Source organism: Fusarium proliferatum (assembly GCF_900067095.1).
Source record: "Fusarium proliferatum ET1 genome assembly, contig: FPRO_scaffold010, whole genome shotgun sequence".
Lineage (NCBI taxonomy): Eukaryota > Fungi > Ascomycota > Sordariomycetes > Hypocreales > Nectriaceae > Fusarium > Fusarium proliferatum.
This window is the reverse complement of record NW_022194799.1, coordinates 22,471-36,287: the sequence shown is the minus strand read 5'-3', so window position 1 is coordinate 36,287 and position 13,817 is coordinate 22,471. Positions and strand designations below refer to the sequence as shown.

At 48.2% G+C, this 13,817-nt stretch overlaps 7 protein-coding genes across 7 annotated transcripts; 4 read left to right on the top strand and 3 right to left on the bottom strand.

Annotated features, from left to right (window-relative positions):
• Positions 1-15: 15 nt before the first annotated feature.
• FPRO_11388 (putative dehydrogenases and related proteins) lies at positions 16-1,133 on the bottom strand (the record flags this gene model as incomplete). The annotated part of the gene is made up of 2 exons (XM_031220858.1): positions 16-756; positions 807-1,133. The coding sequence occupies 2 exons, from the start codon at positions 1,131-1,133 to the stop codon at positions 16-18; spliced, it is 1,068 nt and encodes a 355-aa protein (XP_031086475.1).
• Positions 1,134-1,980: 847 nt separating this feature from the next.
• Positions 1,981-3,627, top strand: FPRO_11387 (putative ITR1-Inositol permease; the record flags this gene model as incomplete). The annotated part of the gene is made up of 2 exons (XM_031220857.1): positions 1,981-2,430; positions 2,488-3,627. 2 exons carry the CDS (start codon positions 1,981-1,983, stop codon positions 3,625-3,627), a joined length of 1,590 nt encoding a protein of 529 aa, XP_031086474.1.
• A 643-nt stretch (positions 3,628-4,270) lies between these two features.
• Positions 4,271-4,900, bottom strand: FPRO_11386 (uncharacterized protein; the record flags this gene model as incomplete). Its single annotated transcript, XM_031220856.1, has 1 exon — positions 4,271-4,900. The coding sequence occupies one exon, from the start codon at positions 4,898-4,900 to the stop codon at positions 4,271-4,273; it is 630 nt and encodes a 209-aa protein (XP_031086473.1).
• A 1,857-nt stretch (positions 4,901-6,757) lies between these two features.
• FPRO_11385 (uncharacterized protein) lies at positions 6,758-9,853 on the top strand (the record flags this gene model as incomplete). Its single annotated transcript, XM_031220855.1, has 1 exon — positions 6,758-9,853. The coding sequence occupies one exon, from the start codon at positions 6,758-6,760 to the stop codon at positions 9,851-9,853; it is 3,096 nt and encodes a 1,031-aa protein (XP_031086472.1).
• Positions 9,854-10,827: 974 nt separating this feature from the next.
• FPRO_11384 (uncharacterized protein) lies at positions 10,828-11,802 on the top strand (the record flags this gene model as incomplete). The annotated part of the gene is made up of 2 exons (XM_031220854.1): positions 10,828-10,948; positions 11,006-11,802. 2 exons carry the CDS (start codon positions 10,828-10,830, stop codon positions 11,800-11,802), a joined length of 918 nt encoding a protein of 305 aa, XP_031086471.1.
• Positions 11,803-11,913: 111 nt separating this feature from the next.
• FPRO_11383 (uncharacterized protein) lies at positions 11,914-12,980 on the bottom strand (the record flags this gene model as incomplete). The annotated part of the gene is made up of 5 exons (XM_031220853.1): positions 11,914-11,968; positions 12,020-12,267; positions 12,315-12,550; positions 12,599-12,859; positions 12,911-12,980. The coding sequence occupies 5 exons, from the start codon at positions 12,978-12,980 to the stop codon at positions 11,914-11,916; spliced, it is 870 nt and encodes a 289-aa protein (XP_031086470.1).
• Positions 12,981-13,228: 248 nt separating this feature from the next.
• On the top strand, positions 13,229-13,597 carry FPRO_11382 (uncharacterized protein; the record flags this gene model as incomplete). Its single annotated transcript, XM_031220852.1, has 3 exons — positions 13,229-13,245; positions 13,299-13,362; positions 13,421-13,597. The coding sequence occupies 3 exons, from the start codon at positions 13,229-13,231 to the stop codon at positions 13,595-13,597; spliced, it is 258 nt and encodes an 85-aa protein (XP_031086469.1).
• Between the last annotated feature and the right edge of the window lie 220 nt (positions 13,598-13,817).

The following is a 13,817-nucleotide window of genomic DNA, read 5'->3' as shown; positions in this document are numbered from 1 at the left end:
CAAATCTATAACGTATCACAGCTTAGGCTCCTCAATGCGACGTCCAATCTCATCGAACCGGATTTGCTTTCCACTCACAAGAGCCTCTTGCAGGGCAGCGCCAATTTCAACAGCTCTCACAGCGTTTGTTAGCTTGAGGGGCAGAGGTTTGTTATCCAAGCAAGCCTCAGCAAACTCATTCGCCTCCTGTACAAAGGCCATCTCAAAGCGTCCGTAATAGTGAGCGGGTACCTCGCGGGTAATACCGCCGGAGTGATAGTAATTAACAAGGTTGGACTGGGGGTTTCCGTTGACTGTCAGCTTTCCCTCTGTTCCAATAACCTCTGTGGTATCCTCCTGTCCGTGGGCCATCATTCGAGAGCAGTAGTAGTATGCAATCTTGCCGCCCCAAAACTCGACGATCCCAACAGCGTTATCGTAGTCGTTGTACTTGCCCAAGTCGGGCTGCACGGCACGGACACCGTGGGCCGAAACGCTTTTGGGAATGACTTCATCGCCGAAAAACCAGAGAGTCAGATCGATGTCGTGCACGGACATGTCGACGAAAACACCGCCCGACCAAGCAGCGTACTCCACGAAGAAGCCTGAGGGGTCGTGCTTATCGCAGGTCTGACTACGGATTATGGTAGGTCGGCCGATGGCACCCTGTTGGGTCTTGCTGAAGGCATCACGATAGGAGTCGTCGAAGCGGCGGGAAAAGCCGCACATGACCTTCAAGTGAGGTCGCTTCTTGGCTTCGGCAACTACTTGGCGACACTGGGACAATTAAGTTGGGCAACATAAACATTGGCAACAAGAATACTAACAACTTCAATACTCGTAGATAGAGGTTTCTCACAGAGAACGTGAAGGTCCTTTTGCATAGCTTGGATAGCCTCTTCCGCATGAACCGAGGTAGCTGTGCCGATGACAACGGCCTGGAGACCTTCCTGTTCAATCATATTTTGATAGTCATCGTAAAGCTTTACTCCATGGGGCTCGAGATTGACCTTGGCCCAGGCCATCTCGGTGGGATCGGGAGTGAAGGCAGCGACGAGCTCTGCGCGTGGTGTTCGATTGAGAAAGTTGATGGCATGACGCTTGCCCATACGGCCGAGGCCAGCGGCAGCGATCTTGAGCTTCTGAGGTGCCATGGTAATTGGGGGAGTATAAGAATGAAAGGCCGATGGTTGATGGTTAAGAAGAAATGAAGAGGCACTGAACTTGCATTTATATTAATCTTATGCAAGTGACTATAACCTAGCAGGTCTGGGTTCCCCGGAGGTTCCCCGGATGGCTTTCCATAGCCTTCATAGTCTCTCTACATCTGCATCTTGTTGGTGGATAACCTTGTCTTTGGACACGGCCGTCTTTCCTGTGATTTGAAGTTGGCTGTTTGTTGCAAGTCTGGAATAGTGGGCTTGGTGCGGAAAAGAATGCCCAGATTCAGCATCGACTTGCTTTTCTGGGCATCATCAATCCTCCCAGCGAAAAGCGGGTCAGAAGCAGCGGAGAGACTAGCCATCAACACGGATAGACTTGCCCAGTACAGGATGATGGGTGGAGCAAGGATCACGAGTCATGGCTTCGTTACCCTACACAGTAATTACCTCAACAACGGATACACTTTCCCATCTTTTTGAAGTCTTTCGACCACGGACTGCCAGGCATGATTCCTTTCACGCTAATCTGGATCGTCTACCTCAACCCCATGGGGAGAGGGGAATGTGCTGGTTCTCCGCTTCTACCCCAATATCAGGACTTGGCCACGCTCTGATCCGAGAACCATTTCCATGAACGCTCATTGGTCAGCGAGACAGCCAGTACTGGTCTAGACACAGACTGCTAGTCCTGGGAATTTCCGATGATCGATACATACCTCAATATGGCCGCCCTCATCTCTCACACAAAATTATAAAAAGGTAGGGATCATCACTTTCACTCGCTCATCCATCATCAGCTCCATCATACTCTTCATTCAATCTACCTCCTCTCTACAAGATGGCAAAGAACGACGAAGTCTTAGAGTCGTCTCAGACGCAAGTCAGTCACGTCGAAAATGACACTAAAGGAGGACAGGACTTCATCGAAGACTCTGCTCCTGGCCTTTTCCTCAACTTGTGCGTTGTAGCAACCGCCATCGGTGGCATGCTATTTGGCTACGACACTGGAGTCATTTCTGGAGTTCTCGTCGTTCTTGGAGATGACCTCGACGGTCGGCTCCTGACCCCCAGTAACAAAGAGCTCATTACTGCGCTTTGCGCTGCTGGTGCGTTTATCGGGGCCATCATTGCAGGAATCACGGCCGACAAGTATGGACGAAAGCCTGCTATCTGGTTTGCCTCGGTGCTCTTCACTATCGGCGCTGTTGTGCAGGCTGCTTCATACTCGCTGGTCCAAATGTGTGTTGGTCGAGTTCTGGTTGGTCTTGGTGTCGGTTCAGCCTCGATGGTATGTTGCTTTGGCCCCTGAGACAGACAGGTGTATTGTTACTAATATGTTAGCCAGATTATCCCACTTTACATTGCGGAAATCGCACCAGCCAAGTACCGCGGCCGAATGATCTCGATCGACATGGTTTTCCTAGCCACCGGTTCCCTTCTCGCCTATGCTTTCGACGCAGCCTTCTACAAAGTCCCTCATGGCTGGCGATACATGGTTGGACTAGGAGGACTCCCGTCTATCCTCCTTGGCGTTCTTCTGTTTTGGTGTCCCGAGTCACCCCGCCAACTGTGCTTCCATAATCGATCGGACGAATGCCTTCGAGTCTTGCAACGAATGTATCCGACAGCCAACGAGACGCAAGTCGCTCAGATGATGACCGATATACAATACGGTGTCACACGAGCAAAGGCCCTCAACGAAGAGGTCTCAGTTCGCCAGTCCCTCAAGAGTCTTGTAACTGTTCCTGCTAATCGCCGAGCTGCTATTGTCGCGTGCGGTCTTATGGCTACTCAGCAACTCTGTGGCTTCAATACGATGATGTATTACTCGAGTACCCTGTTTCAGATAGTAGGTTTCGACAACCCTATCGCTGTTGGAACCATTGTAACCGCCACCAACTGGATCTTTACTTTTGCTTCCGTCTTCCTAATTGACAGAGTTGGCCGTCGCAGACTCTTGCTCTGGACCATGTGGGGAATGCCTGTCTTTCTCTTAGTGGCAGCTGGTGTATTCACCAAGATACCCATTGATCGGCAGACTTTGGAGCTCACGGATGATAGAGTTGGATGGCCTGCTATTGTTGTTCTTGTCTCTATGATTCTCTTCGTTGCCAGCTACGCGGCGGGCCTTGGATGTGTACCCTGGCAAGCCAACGAGTTCCTACCTATGGAAGTCCGTGCTATGGGGACCATGATGATCAACATGTGCAACTGGGGTCCCAATATCATAGTATCATCTACCTTCTTGTCAATGATGCGTGGAATCTCCCCGTCCGGCACCTTTGGCTTCTACGCCGCATTGTCGTTTATTGGTCTTCTCTTCGTCTTCTTCTGCTATCCAGAGGCTGCTGGAATGACCTTGGAGGAGATCCGCGTCGTCTTTGAACATGGATTCGGTGTTAGCTACGCTGAAGAATGGCGCAAACAGAGGAAGCTGGGTAACGTCACTCATGGGGCAAGCGAATCCGCTCAAGAAGTTGTTTAGTCCAGTGGCCTCAAGATTATGACATGCAATGGTAGCTACACAAGTCTCAACTCTTAATGCAGTCCTTACTCTCAGAATAGATACTTTCTGAATTAGCCTTCTTACACGTGATCTAATGAGTAGATTCAAACCTATGAATTTTGTAATCATAATGACCAACCGCCAAGTGCAAAACGAGGGACGATCAACAGTACCGGGGCGGTGTTTGAGGCCTTGCTTCCTGGCCAAATAAGACAGATTCGGTCAGCATGGAGCACTTGCCATATAGTGCTGCTACTAACGCGGCGCGCTTCAAAGTGTTGACTGGCCCCGGGCAGTTGTCCGGACTCTTTGATTTGATATAGATACTTTGGACTGCATCTAGCACTGACTATGGGAATCTATCAGTCTGCCACTCCGATACTAGTGTGAGATCTAGTACTTTAAAGAGAATACTGCTGTGTTAGACCTTAGAGGATTGGATTTATTGATGAACGAAGCTGTTACTCTTGTGTCATTCAAGTTAAGGTTACCGCTAGTTTTATGCACAATGGCTTCCCCCATAATATCCTTCACCAACCCTGTTGTGCAAAATGTTGTCTTAAAGATAGTAAGAAGATTATACAGTTCCTTGGGGCATCATTCGCCATTGACGAGACACCCTCTACCAGTTGCAAGCGGTCTCACCATTAGGGTGTAGGACAATGCGAGATTTGACAAATCCACAACCTCCTAAATTCTCAACCTTCATGTTGTAGCACGTCTTGACATTCTTATCCTTCCAGATGCGATGGGCACGGTACTTGCCCGGGTCAACGCAAATTGTTTGAGGGCGGCCACACGAGGTGAAGTCCAAGCAACCGCCAGCAACAGTGCCACCGAGACTGCTGCCGACTTTGGTGCGCTGGCAGTTATTGCAGTCGTTGACTCGAATGTCGGAGTTGGATGAGAAGATTGTCAGGGGAGGGTCACCGGGGTTGCTGGGAGGAACAGGCACGGCGGTGAAGGTGTACACCAGGTCGAATGCCGCGTTATAGTCAGGGCAAGTGCCCTGGTCACAAGGTCCAGCCAGAATAACCATAGAGTCAGCAGGTCTCTTGGTGGTACCAGCCGAGGCAGTGTTATTCCAGTTGGCTGGGTCTTTGAATGCCTTCTTGTCAACACCGTCCCAATCGATCTTGTCTTCGATGTTGAGAGGTGACCACGCAGTGGATTCAGCTTTAGGGGCTGATGCCACTGGGGTGGCCGTGACAGCAGCGGCCATGGCCATGATGAGGAACTTTGTGGCGACCATATTGATAATCTTTGGAGACAGGAACTGTCTGGGATTTGAATATTGAGATGGGCTTGTAGCGTTTAGAAGAAGGCGGGCTTAATGCTTTGAAGTTGTGCCTGGGCTGTTGATATATTAGTTGGAACAGGAGGGTGAACTTGCCTCTTTATACTCGAAGCATGACTGTATAATCCTAAATCTCATGAGGTGAAGATACTTCACTCGCCGCAAGTTGACATGCTGGACGATGCATAGAGTGACCCTCGGCTATGTTGCGATTGGCCCCCTCGCAATTCGCTTATTTTGCAGGGCGCATAAGGATGGACGTCTCGCATTCTTACCTACTAGTTTGTTCATATGTTCTGTCTTACTTTTCTTTTGTCGTAAAAATCTGTTAACGTCGGTCTCAGAAGGTGCTACTTCCATAGTGGGGTCAATACAAAAAGACCTTCTAAGTTAGGTAGGCAAGTACTACAGCAAAAGTTCCCTCCAATCACAAAAACCAGTTTCATTGTGAAAGCTATTAATTCCAAAGGAAACTTCCGTCTTACTGCATAGACGAGTTCTGTTCCCACTTAACTCAGTTGAGAGATCACGCATATAGTAGTGTGATTATCTCAGAATCGTATATAAACCAGGGTAGTGCATCGGCCAGTCACCGGTAAAGTGGGAATTCTTAGTAATAAAGGATCGGATTGTTACCTCGAAACTGGATCGAAATCGTTATCGGTCTTACCTTTTCTTTACTGACTGCCACTTGCCTAAGTGATCCTTAGCCGAGTTCGCTGCAATCCTAGGCAATGTTGAATTGGGAAACGGTGCATTTACGTTCCTTCTCGCCAATCCTTTTTCAAATTGGGACATGAGTCTCTCTAAAGGAATACCCTAATAGAACTAGCCAAATCATGCCGAGTACGGGCCGTCGCTTGCACGATGGGGAACGCGGTCCGGCACAATGTGGATTGGTTGAACTATGTCCTTACTCTGACTGGTCACCGCTTCGGACTTTACGCCGTGGACAAGTCGAAATACATGTTATCACCTATAATTTTAAATACCAACTGCCTTTTTCCTATTTAAGAGCGTGGTCAGAGTTAAACTCTAAGTATCTTGTATGTAACTATAGATCCAGATAACATAGTGGTTGGGATAGATTTGAGTGGAAGTAAGATCAGGCAGGGAAAATAAGTCTCGACCAAAGCGGCGCGGGCCGGGACGGACGGACAAACAGGCCAGCCGTGGATCCCACTGTGGGCCTGGAGTGTCTCGGGATGCCTTCCGGGCAAGGATGACACCGGTCTTCGGAGGTTCTATAATCCGAATTAATCCACTTGCCCTTATCTTAAGGTTCTTCGCCTCATCAAAAGTTCAGTAATTTATTAATCTCAATCTAACGTTATCTAATTACTATTTTCCAATTCGAGGTCCCTTAATTCCATTCCCAAGCTCCCTTTAGTGCAATTAGCTAGCTGCAGGCAGTATTTTATACAGCCAGGAAGGCATTGGAGCTCATTTCGCTTGTGCCTCCCTATAAAGAGATCAGGCAGCAGCCCCCATGTCCAGGATAAGGGAACACAAGCTGTCGTCATCATACCCTAGAGCCAATTAGTGTTCCATTTTCAAGCCCAGCTTGATTACATGAGTATATGCATTATGCATTGCTGCCCAGTTACTCCGATGAAGTATTATGTAGGATAAATATTTATGTCTATGACAAAACGCGGACAGGAAGGAGGCATGTAATCTCATCACAAAGCGGCAAATTCAACACCTCTTGCAACGCTCTCAAACATCATCCAACGACTTCTTGCCCGCAAAAGACAAATTTGTAATCATAACAACACTTTTCATTACCGCACGAGTAGTAGTGGTAGGGAGATGGAGCAATATGTTGTGTCGCTCCGAGAGGCTATTTATAGTCGACCAGACGGAAATTCTGAACGTTCTCGTCATCTTTATGAGCTGAGCAGCCTCCTTCGCCAGCATTATGTGGCTTCAAATGGAGAACGAAATCCAGAACAGGCGGTTCTTATTGCTCGAGAGGCGGCTGAAGTCGTCCCCAATGACAGCCCAATGGCTGCAAAGTATTTAAACAGCCTGGGTCGCTTGCTGCGTCACAAGTTCGACTTCAAGGGAGACCCAAGAGACCTTGATGAGGCTGTTCGATTTTTCAGGCAGTCTGTTGATCAGTGGAAAGAAGAGGACCCATCTTGGATCCAATGGTTGACGGACCTTGGAGATAGCATCTATGTTCGACATAATCTCACAGGATCACTGCCAGATCTGGAGGAGGCCATTGAGCTGGCGAGAAGAGCACTTGGAGACATAGCAGAGAATGATCCTGAAGCTATAGACCTTACGATCGACCTCGTGGTCCGGCTTCGTACCCAAAACAAGCGAACAGGGTCTATCTTTGCTGCGGAAGAGGCCATTGAGATTGCCCAAAACATTCTCGAATCATCCCCAGAGGATCATCCATCCCGCAGTACATTACTGCATCTACTAGCTGGCAGCTTTTCAGATCGATTTGTCCTTGCCGGTGTTATGGATGACCTCAATCAACACATCGCGTTTTCGAGACAGGCTATTGATGCAACCTCCTTTGATGATTCAGAAAGTGTCACACGACTTGCAGGCTTAGCTGTGGGCCTCAGTGATAGGTACGCTAGGACTGGAGCACTGGGTGATCTCTCAGAAGCTATCAGGATAGCGAAGATGGCGTTTGAACAAACGGAAGAGGGATCTGACGATTGGGCAACACATGCTTGCAATCTCTCAGGATACCTCCTGACATTGTACCAGAGAACTGGAGACCGGCTGGACCTTGACACAGCAATTGCATTGGCTAGAGGTTCAGTGGACTCGACACCGACCAGAAATTCTCTGAGGCACATACGTCTCGGAAATCTGACAGCTTGTCTAATCGCTCGTTTTGATAGTACAGGCTCCTTGGACCACCTCGAAGAATGTGTGAAAATGGGCCGAGAGGCTAAAGAAGCTACCCCTAAGGAACACGTTAAGTGGCCGGCGCGGCTGCATGATCTGGGAGCCATCATGCAAAGAAGATATCAGATGACGGAAGATCTTGAAGATCTCGATGAGGCTATTGGTTTGACCCAGCAAGCCCTGTTCGCTTTGGGGCCAAACCATCCACAGCAGGCTGATACCATATCTCTGATCGCATTGTTCTTTGCAAAGCGATACGGGGAGACAGAGTCAACCGAAGATCTTCAGCGAACAGAGTTCTTCTACAGAGCTGCTCTCTTTCAAACACAATCGCCAATCGTAACGCGCATCGAGGCAGGTGTGAAACTAATCTCAGTTTGCATGGTCCAGCGGAACATGGAGAAAGCTTACGAAGGCGCCAAATACGTTGTGGATCTCATCCCGCATATGGCTGTACGGTCACTGGAGAGCTCCGACAAGCAGGACCTTTTGCTTAAGATAGGCGGGGTGTCATCTGAGGCGGCTGGTCTAGCACTCTATCTGGATGAAGACCCGTTAGTGGCATTGAGTCTTTTAGAGAAGGGTCGCGGCATATTTGCTTTATCTCTGGATGAGATGCGTGCAGATATAAAGACCTTGGAAGAGCAATGTCCTGATCTAGCAAGGAAGTTTGTTTCGCTTCGCGAACAGCTCTCGGCCTCTACTTCTTCAGGAAAGACGCTGGATACTAAGGATCCTGAATGGAATGTTGACGAGAGTCGACGTCACGAGGCAGGCGATGAATTTGAAAGCTTGCTTCGAGAAATCCGGCAGCAATCAGGTTTTGAGACCTTTCTGCTACCTCCCTCAGAATCTGAGATACGATTTGCGGCGGAGCGCGGCCCCATCGTTATCATCAACACCAGCATGCTACGTTGCGATGCGATCTTGGTCGAGAGCCACCAGATCACGTCTGTGCCTCTGACTGACTTTAACCGCCGCGACATGATTGAGTATGTAAAAAACGGCACATTCAAAAGTGATGAAGCCCTTCAATGGCTATGGGACTGTGCCGCAAATCCTGTATTGAACGCGTTGGGATTTGATAAACCCCCTCCTAAGGGAGATTGGCCTCATGTTTGGTGGATCATGACAGGGCTTCTGAACAAATTTCCTATTCACGCTGCTGGCTACCACTTGAAAGGATCTTCCGAGACCGTCATTGATAGAGTCATCTCGTCTTATCATGGTTCCATACAATCAATCATCCGTAGTAGGAAGCGGCCTACTTCGGCTACTACCCAGACAAATGCACTGCTCGTCGCAATGGAAGCCACTCCTGGGAGCTCTAAGCTCCCCTTCGCGACTGGAGAAATAGCAGCTATCCGTGGCATATGCAGGTCAATGTCAATCGAGCCCGATGAGCCTGAACCAACGAGGGATAAAATTCTGCCAAGCCTGCTGGAATGCGGGATATTTCACTTTGCAGGACATGCCTGCACAGATCCTGAAGATCCGATTGGAAGCTATCTCTGTTTGGATGAAGAGAGGGAAAAATGCCTGACCGTGTTGGACCTGCTAGACATGAATCTGCAGAGCCGCTCCCCTTTTCTTGCCTATCTATCTGCCTGTGGGACGGGTCGTATTGATCATAATGACCTGGCGGACGAAGGAATCCACCTCATAAATGGGTTTCACACGGCTGGCTTTCGCCATGTCATTGGGACTTTATGGGAAGTCAAGGATGAAATCTGTGTAGACATGGCTATGTTGACATACGAAGGAATGATGCAAAATGGCATGACAGATGAAGCGGTCTCTCGTGGACTTCATGAAGCTTCCAAAGAGCTTCGAGATCGCTGCTTGACTATGGCTGGGACTCATCACCGGACAAGTGTGAGCTTACAGGTAAGAGCTGGTGAAAATCAGACGGGCGATGGAGATGAGTTTGGAGGGAGAGGTCTTGACGGGTTTTCGAGGGATATTGTAACTTGCGACGAGGAGCCTGTTTATCCGCCATGGATTCCGTATATTCACTATGGGGTCTGATGTTTAGTTATGCTAATGTTTTCATAAATTGATAACTCACAACTGAAAAACATCCCTTGCTCGACTCTATAACTAAGATCTATAAATGATTACAACAGGTATTAGCTGCATCGTCCTTCGCCGAAGGTCTGACCATAATGGATAACCCGTGCCAAGTCTTAGGAGATGAAAGACTCTCAATACCGTGCATAAGCTGAGCTGAAACCATAATTATTATCATTGGCTGAGAGTACCGAAACTTTGTGAGTGCAAGTCTTTATGTCTCACAGTTGAGACACTTCACCAGGCGAGGCGTTCAGCAATCTGTCAGCTGCTGATATATATGACGGGGAGGCTTACTTGCACTTCCAATCATGGAGTCCAAATGTAAGACATGCTGCGGAACGTCCATCTTCCGAATCAGAACTGGGATTATTAGTTGGGACTTGTCCGTGCGGCCGCCCAATGCGCGATACGACATCCTCTAGTATGTCTCAGAAGCCGCGTATGCGGCTTTGGACGAATCCAGTGACGTGTAGCCGTGGTTGAATAGCGAAGCTTGCTTGTGTCTTGTTAGCTTTGTAGCAAGTCACCGGATCATTGCTGTTGAGGACAGCTTAAGCAGCATGTATTTATGGCAGTACTGGTAGCTCAGCCCTGCAGATAAGTACTTCGTTGTGATCGGCGGCTGGCTGTCCTTGCCCCCGACAATCGAAATACCAGCCATGATCGAGAATCGCCCAGTCGATTCTGTTGGCATCAATACTGCAAACAAGGCGTATGTCTCACCTACATCTCGATTTATTTACCGTAATATTGTCACAGTTCGCCGGAAGAAGGTTGCATTGGGCATGGCCATCAGCCTTATGCATCCTTCGAAGCCAACTGTGTGGTTATAAATGGTATAAGTAACTACTCACTCAGAACTATTTATAAGACTCGACTAAGTTTGCGCATCGGTTCCTTCCACAATCTTTACACGACACAAGTTAACCATGAAATTCGTATCCATTTTTCCCATTTTCGGTCTCCTAATGCCTCTTTGCTGGGCTCAGGCTGACCCCAATACCCTTGCAAGGTACAATCCAGCCAACAGGACAATGTCAGCTAATACCAGTACGTATAGAGCAAGCTATTCTAAACATTGTTGCAATCTACTGACAAAGTTTCCAGCATACTGCCTTGTTCCCATCAGCAAAACACTTGTCAAGACCATCACTGGGTATAATCCCTTGGACATCGACACTGACATCTTGCCTTCTTTCCCTACTGGAAAACACCCACTCATTGTCCAAGCTGGTTATAATAAGGATATTCGCATGACGGCACTGAACCTTGTCCCGCTGCAGATAGACTCTCTCATGCAAGGCTCTCTCATTGTGCCTTTTGTTGACGTCACAAAGGACGGACAAACCCCCATCGGCGTCCCAGTCAACTATTACATTGGTGGGACTAATGGCCAACCGCTCCAGGCCATCGTGCCTAGTGTAGCCTCAGGTGTTTCTCCCTTTGAAGGGACCACCATATTCCCGGCGACATTTTCTCCTGATACATCAGCTGCGAGGGCTCTCCCCAATGGTTTCAATAGTATACAAGTGAAGCCCTTCCTTCTACCAAATACTATCTCTGGGCCTGGAATCTACGCTGAAGCATTCGACATGTCGTTCAAAATAACAGACAGTTCCCCTTATACAGCCCACACTTTTCACTCACTATTGAATATCCCCCAGCTTCTCAACACCAACAAGTGTCAGCGCAATACTGTCTATTTCAACGAGTCGTCTTCTGAGCCCCAGATGGTTACTGGGGAGGTGACTCTCTATCACCAGATTTTGGCTACACCTCCACAGGGACTAGAAGGAGTTTATCGGGATGTTTATTGCTATTCAGCTAATGGTCAGATTGTATCGAGCGTGGGGGAGCCTTGTAAAGAGGCGGCAGCAAACATGGATCCAGAGGCCAAGGTTTAGGGATCACCCTAAAAAGAGACTGTAGCCGTAATATGAACTTCACGGACGAATGATCCACTCAATCCATTTGCGATGATAAAACCTCGATCGCACTACAGAATGCCCCATTCATCAAGGTACTTTATCACTAGTCCCTGAAACAAATACAATAAGAACTGTAGCATATCTGAGGCTTTATGTTAGCACGGTATAGTTACACCAAAGGGTTCGCACTTACGTTGTACCAGCCACTACAAGCTCGGTAGTTTTCGCCCTCGTTAATCCAGAAAGAACCAAGAGGTAAACGATAGTCGACATCATGACAATGAAAATCCGCACCGCAGCTGTCGACACGACGTTACAGACAACAATTGGCAGTAACAAGAGTAGAGTCACCAAGCATATTAGTAGCCCTTTGGCAACACGACTCACAAAAGGACCGTTGTATATATGGACGTTCGGGTCGGAAGAAACATATCGATTACTCTACATCTATTAGTATAGATATCTTGTGTGATGCGGAAGTGGCATACCTCTCGGAACTTGGGCAGAAACTGTACAAGGCGCTCTTCTATCCAACTCTCAAACCTCTTAACTGCGTTATCAATTGTTGGTACCAGTGAGACGAGGTCACGATCGTGTTCAAGGTAAGAAGTCTCGTTCGCAGCCAAACACCCGTTCCCATCAACCCAATTCCTGAGGCTTTGCACATCACGAGATTCCGCATCGCTAAGAGTGAGTGCTAGATTTGTCTTATCTATGAAGCTATCTGCGATATCGTCAGCAGAACAGATACGCTAGTCAAGAAGGTCCATACCGTAATCAACCAGTGCGGACTCTATCCTCGACATGACTGATAGCCTTTCAACATTTCTATCAATGCGACTCTTACCAAGAAAGATCGGTGCCTTTTCCTGTTGGTCTATTTGGTCGAGTTCGTTCTCTAGAATTGATAATTGATCTTGTTTTAGGAGCAATAGCCGTGCTCTGAGTCTGTTAAAGCGCCGAAAGATAAAAAAAGGGCTATGCGATGCGATAAGGGCTGTAAATCTTGGGTACCCTGGTCTGAAATCTTCAACTAGAATGGGGGTTAGATGATCATGCACTTCTCACGGGAAAGACATTTTACTTTTTCCTGTTGGTGGTTTGGATAATTGCGACGGAGTTGCCGAAAGAGGAAGAATGGGCTGACCCGTCATGGTGTCGGCAAGGTGGGATTGTTAGCACACAGAGTGAACTCGTGCAGGACTCTAGGACTTTACAAGCCACTTTCAGGGAAATGCCGGTTACTTTAATCATTGAGCAGGCTCTCGAGGTATCCAATTGAGTGACCCCACGTGCACATGCAAGTCGAGGCCAGGCGGGCAGCATACATAAGGTCAATACCCACTGTTTTGTCGTTATTCCATTTCTCCATTTCTCGCAATTCCACTAGTGTCACCTCAAGATGTCTGACGACCAGCAGTAAGTGGTTGAAACTATGAACTTGGAGGTAAGCTAATGCTGGTCACTCCCAGAAAGAACGAATCGCCTGAGTACACCTCGGGCGGCAAGCGACCATTTGTCTCGACATACGAAAATGTACGTAATTACTGTCACTTGACTCACTGAAGCTGTTGTACTGAATCAGGCTGCGCAGGCACCAAGCCTTAAAGTAGGGGATAGTGTCTATCTGCTGAACACGGATGGGTCCCGAGAGGGCCCGTATCTTGTTGCGACAGCCCCAGTTTCCGGACAATGCACGCTTTGTCATACCGATGGGAACCCATTCAGAAACAATGCGGACATTGATGTGGATGAGCTGGAGGCCTGTTGAATGAGCGCCGCGGGAAAAGCAATGATAAGCACGCATTGCTGGGGCCCATGATTCCTCACATCATTTTGTGTGGCTTTTTCAGGCAGAAATGCATTTGGGGCAGTGTAAGGCAGCCAAAAGGCAAAGTACATTGAAACAACAATGCATATGCATAAGAGTCACCGTAGTAAGACCAATCACATACATATTCTGCGTTACCCCTCACGATAAGACTTACGAT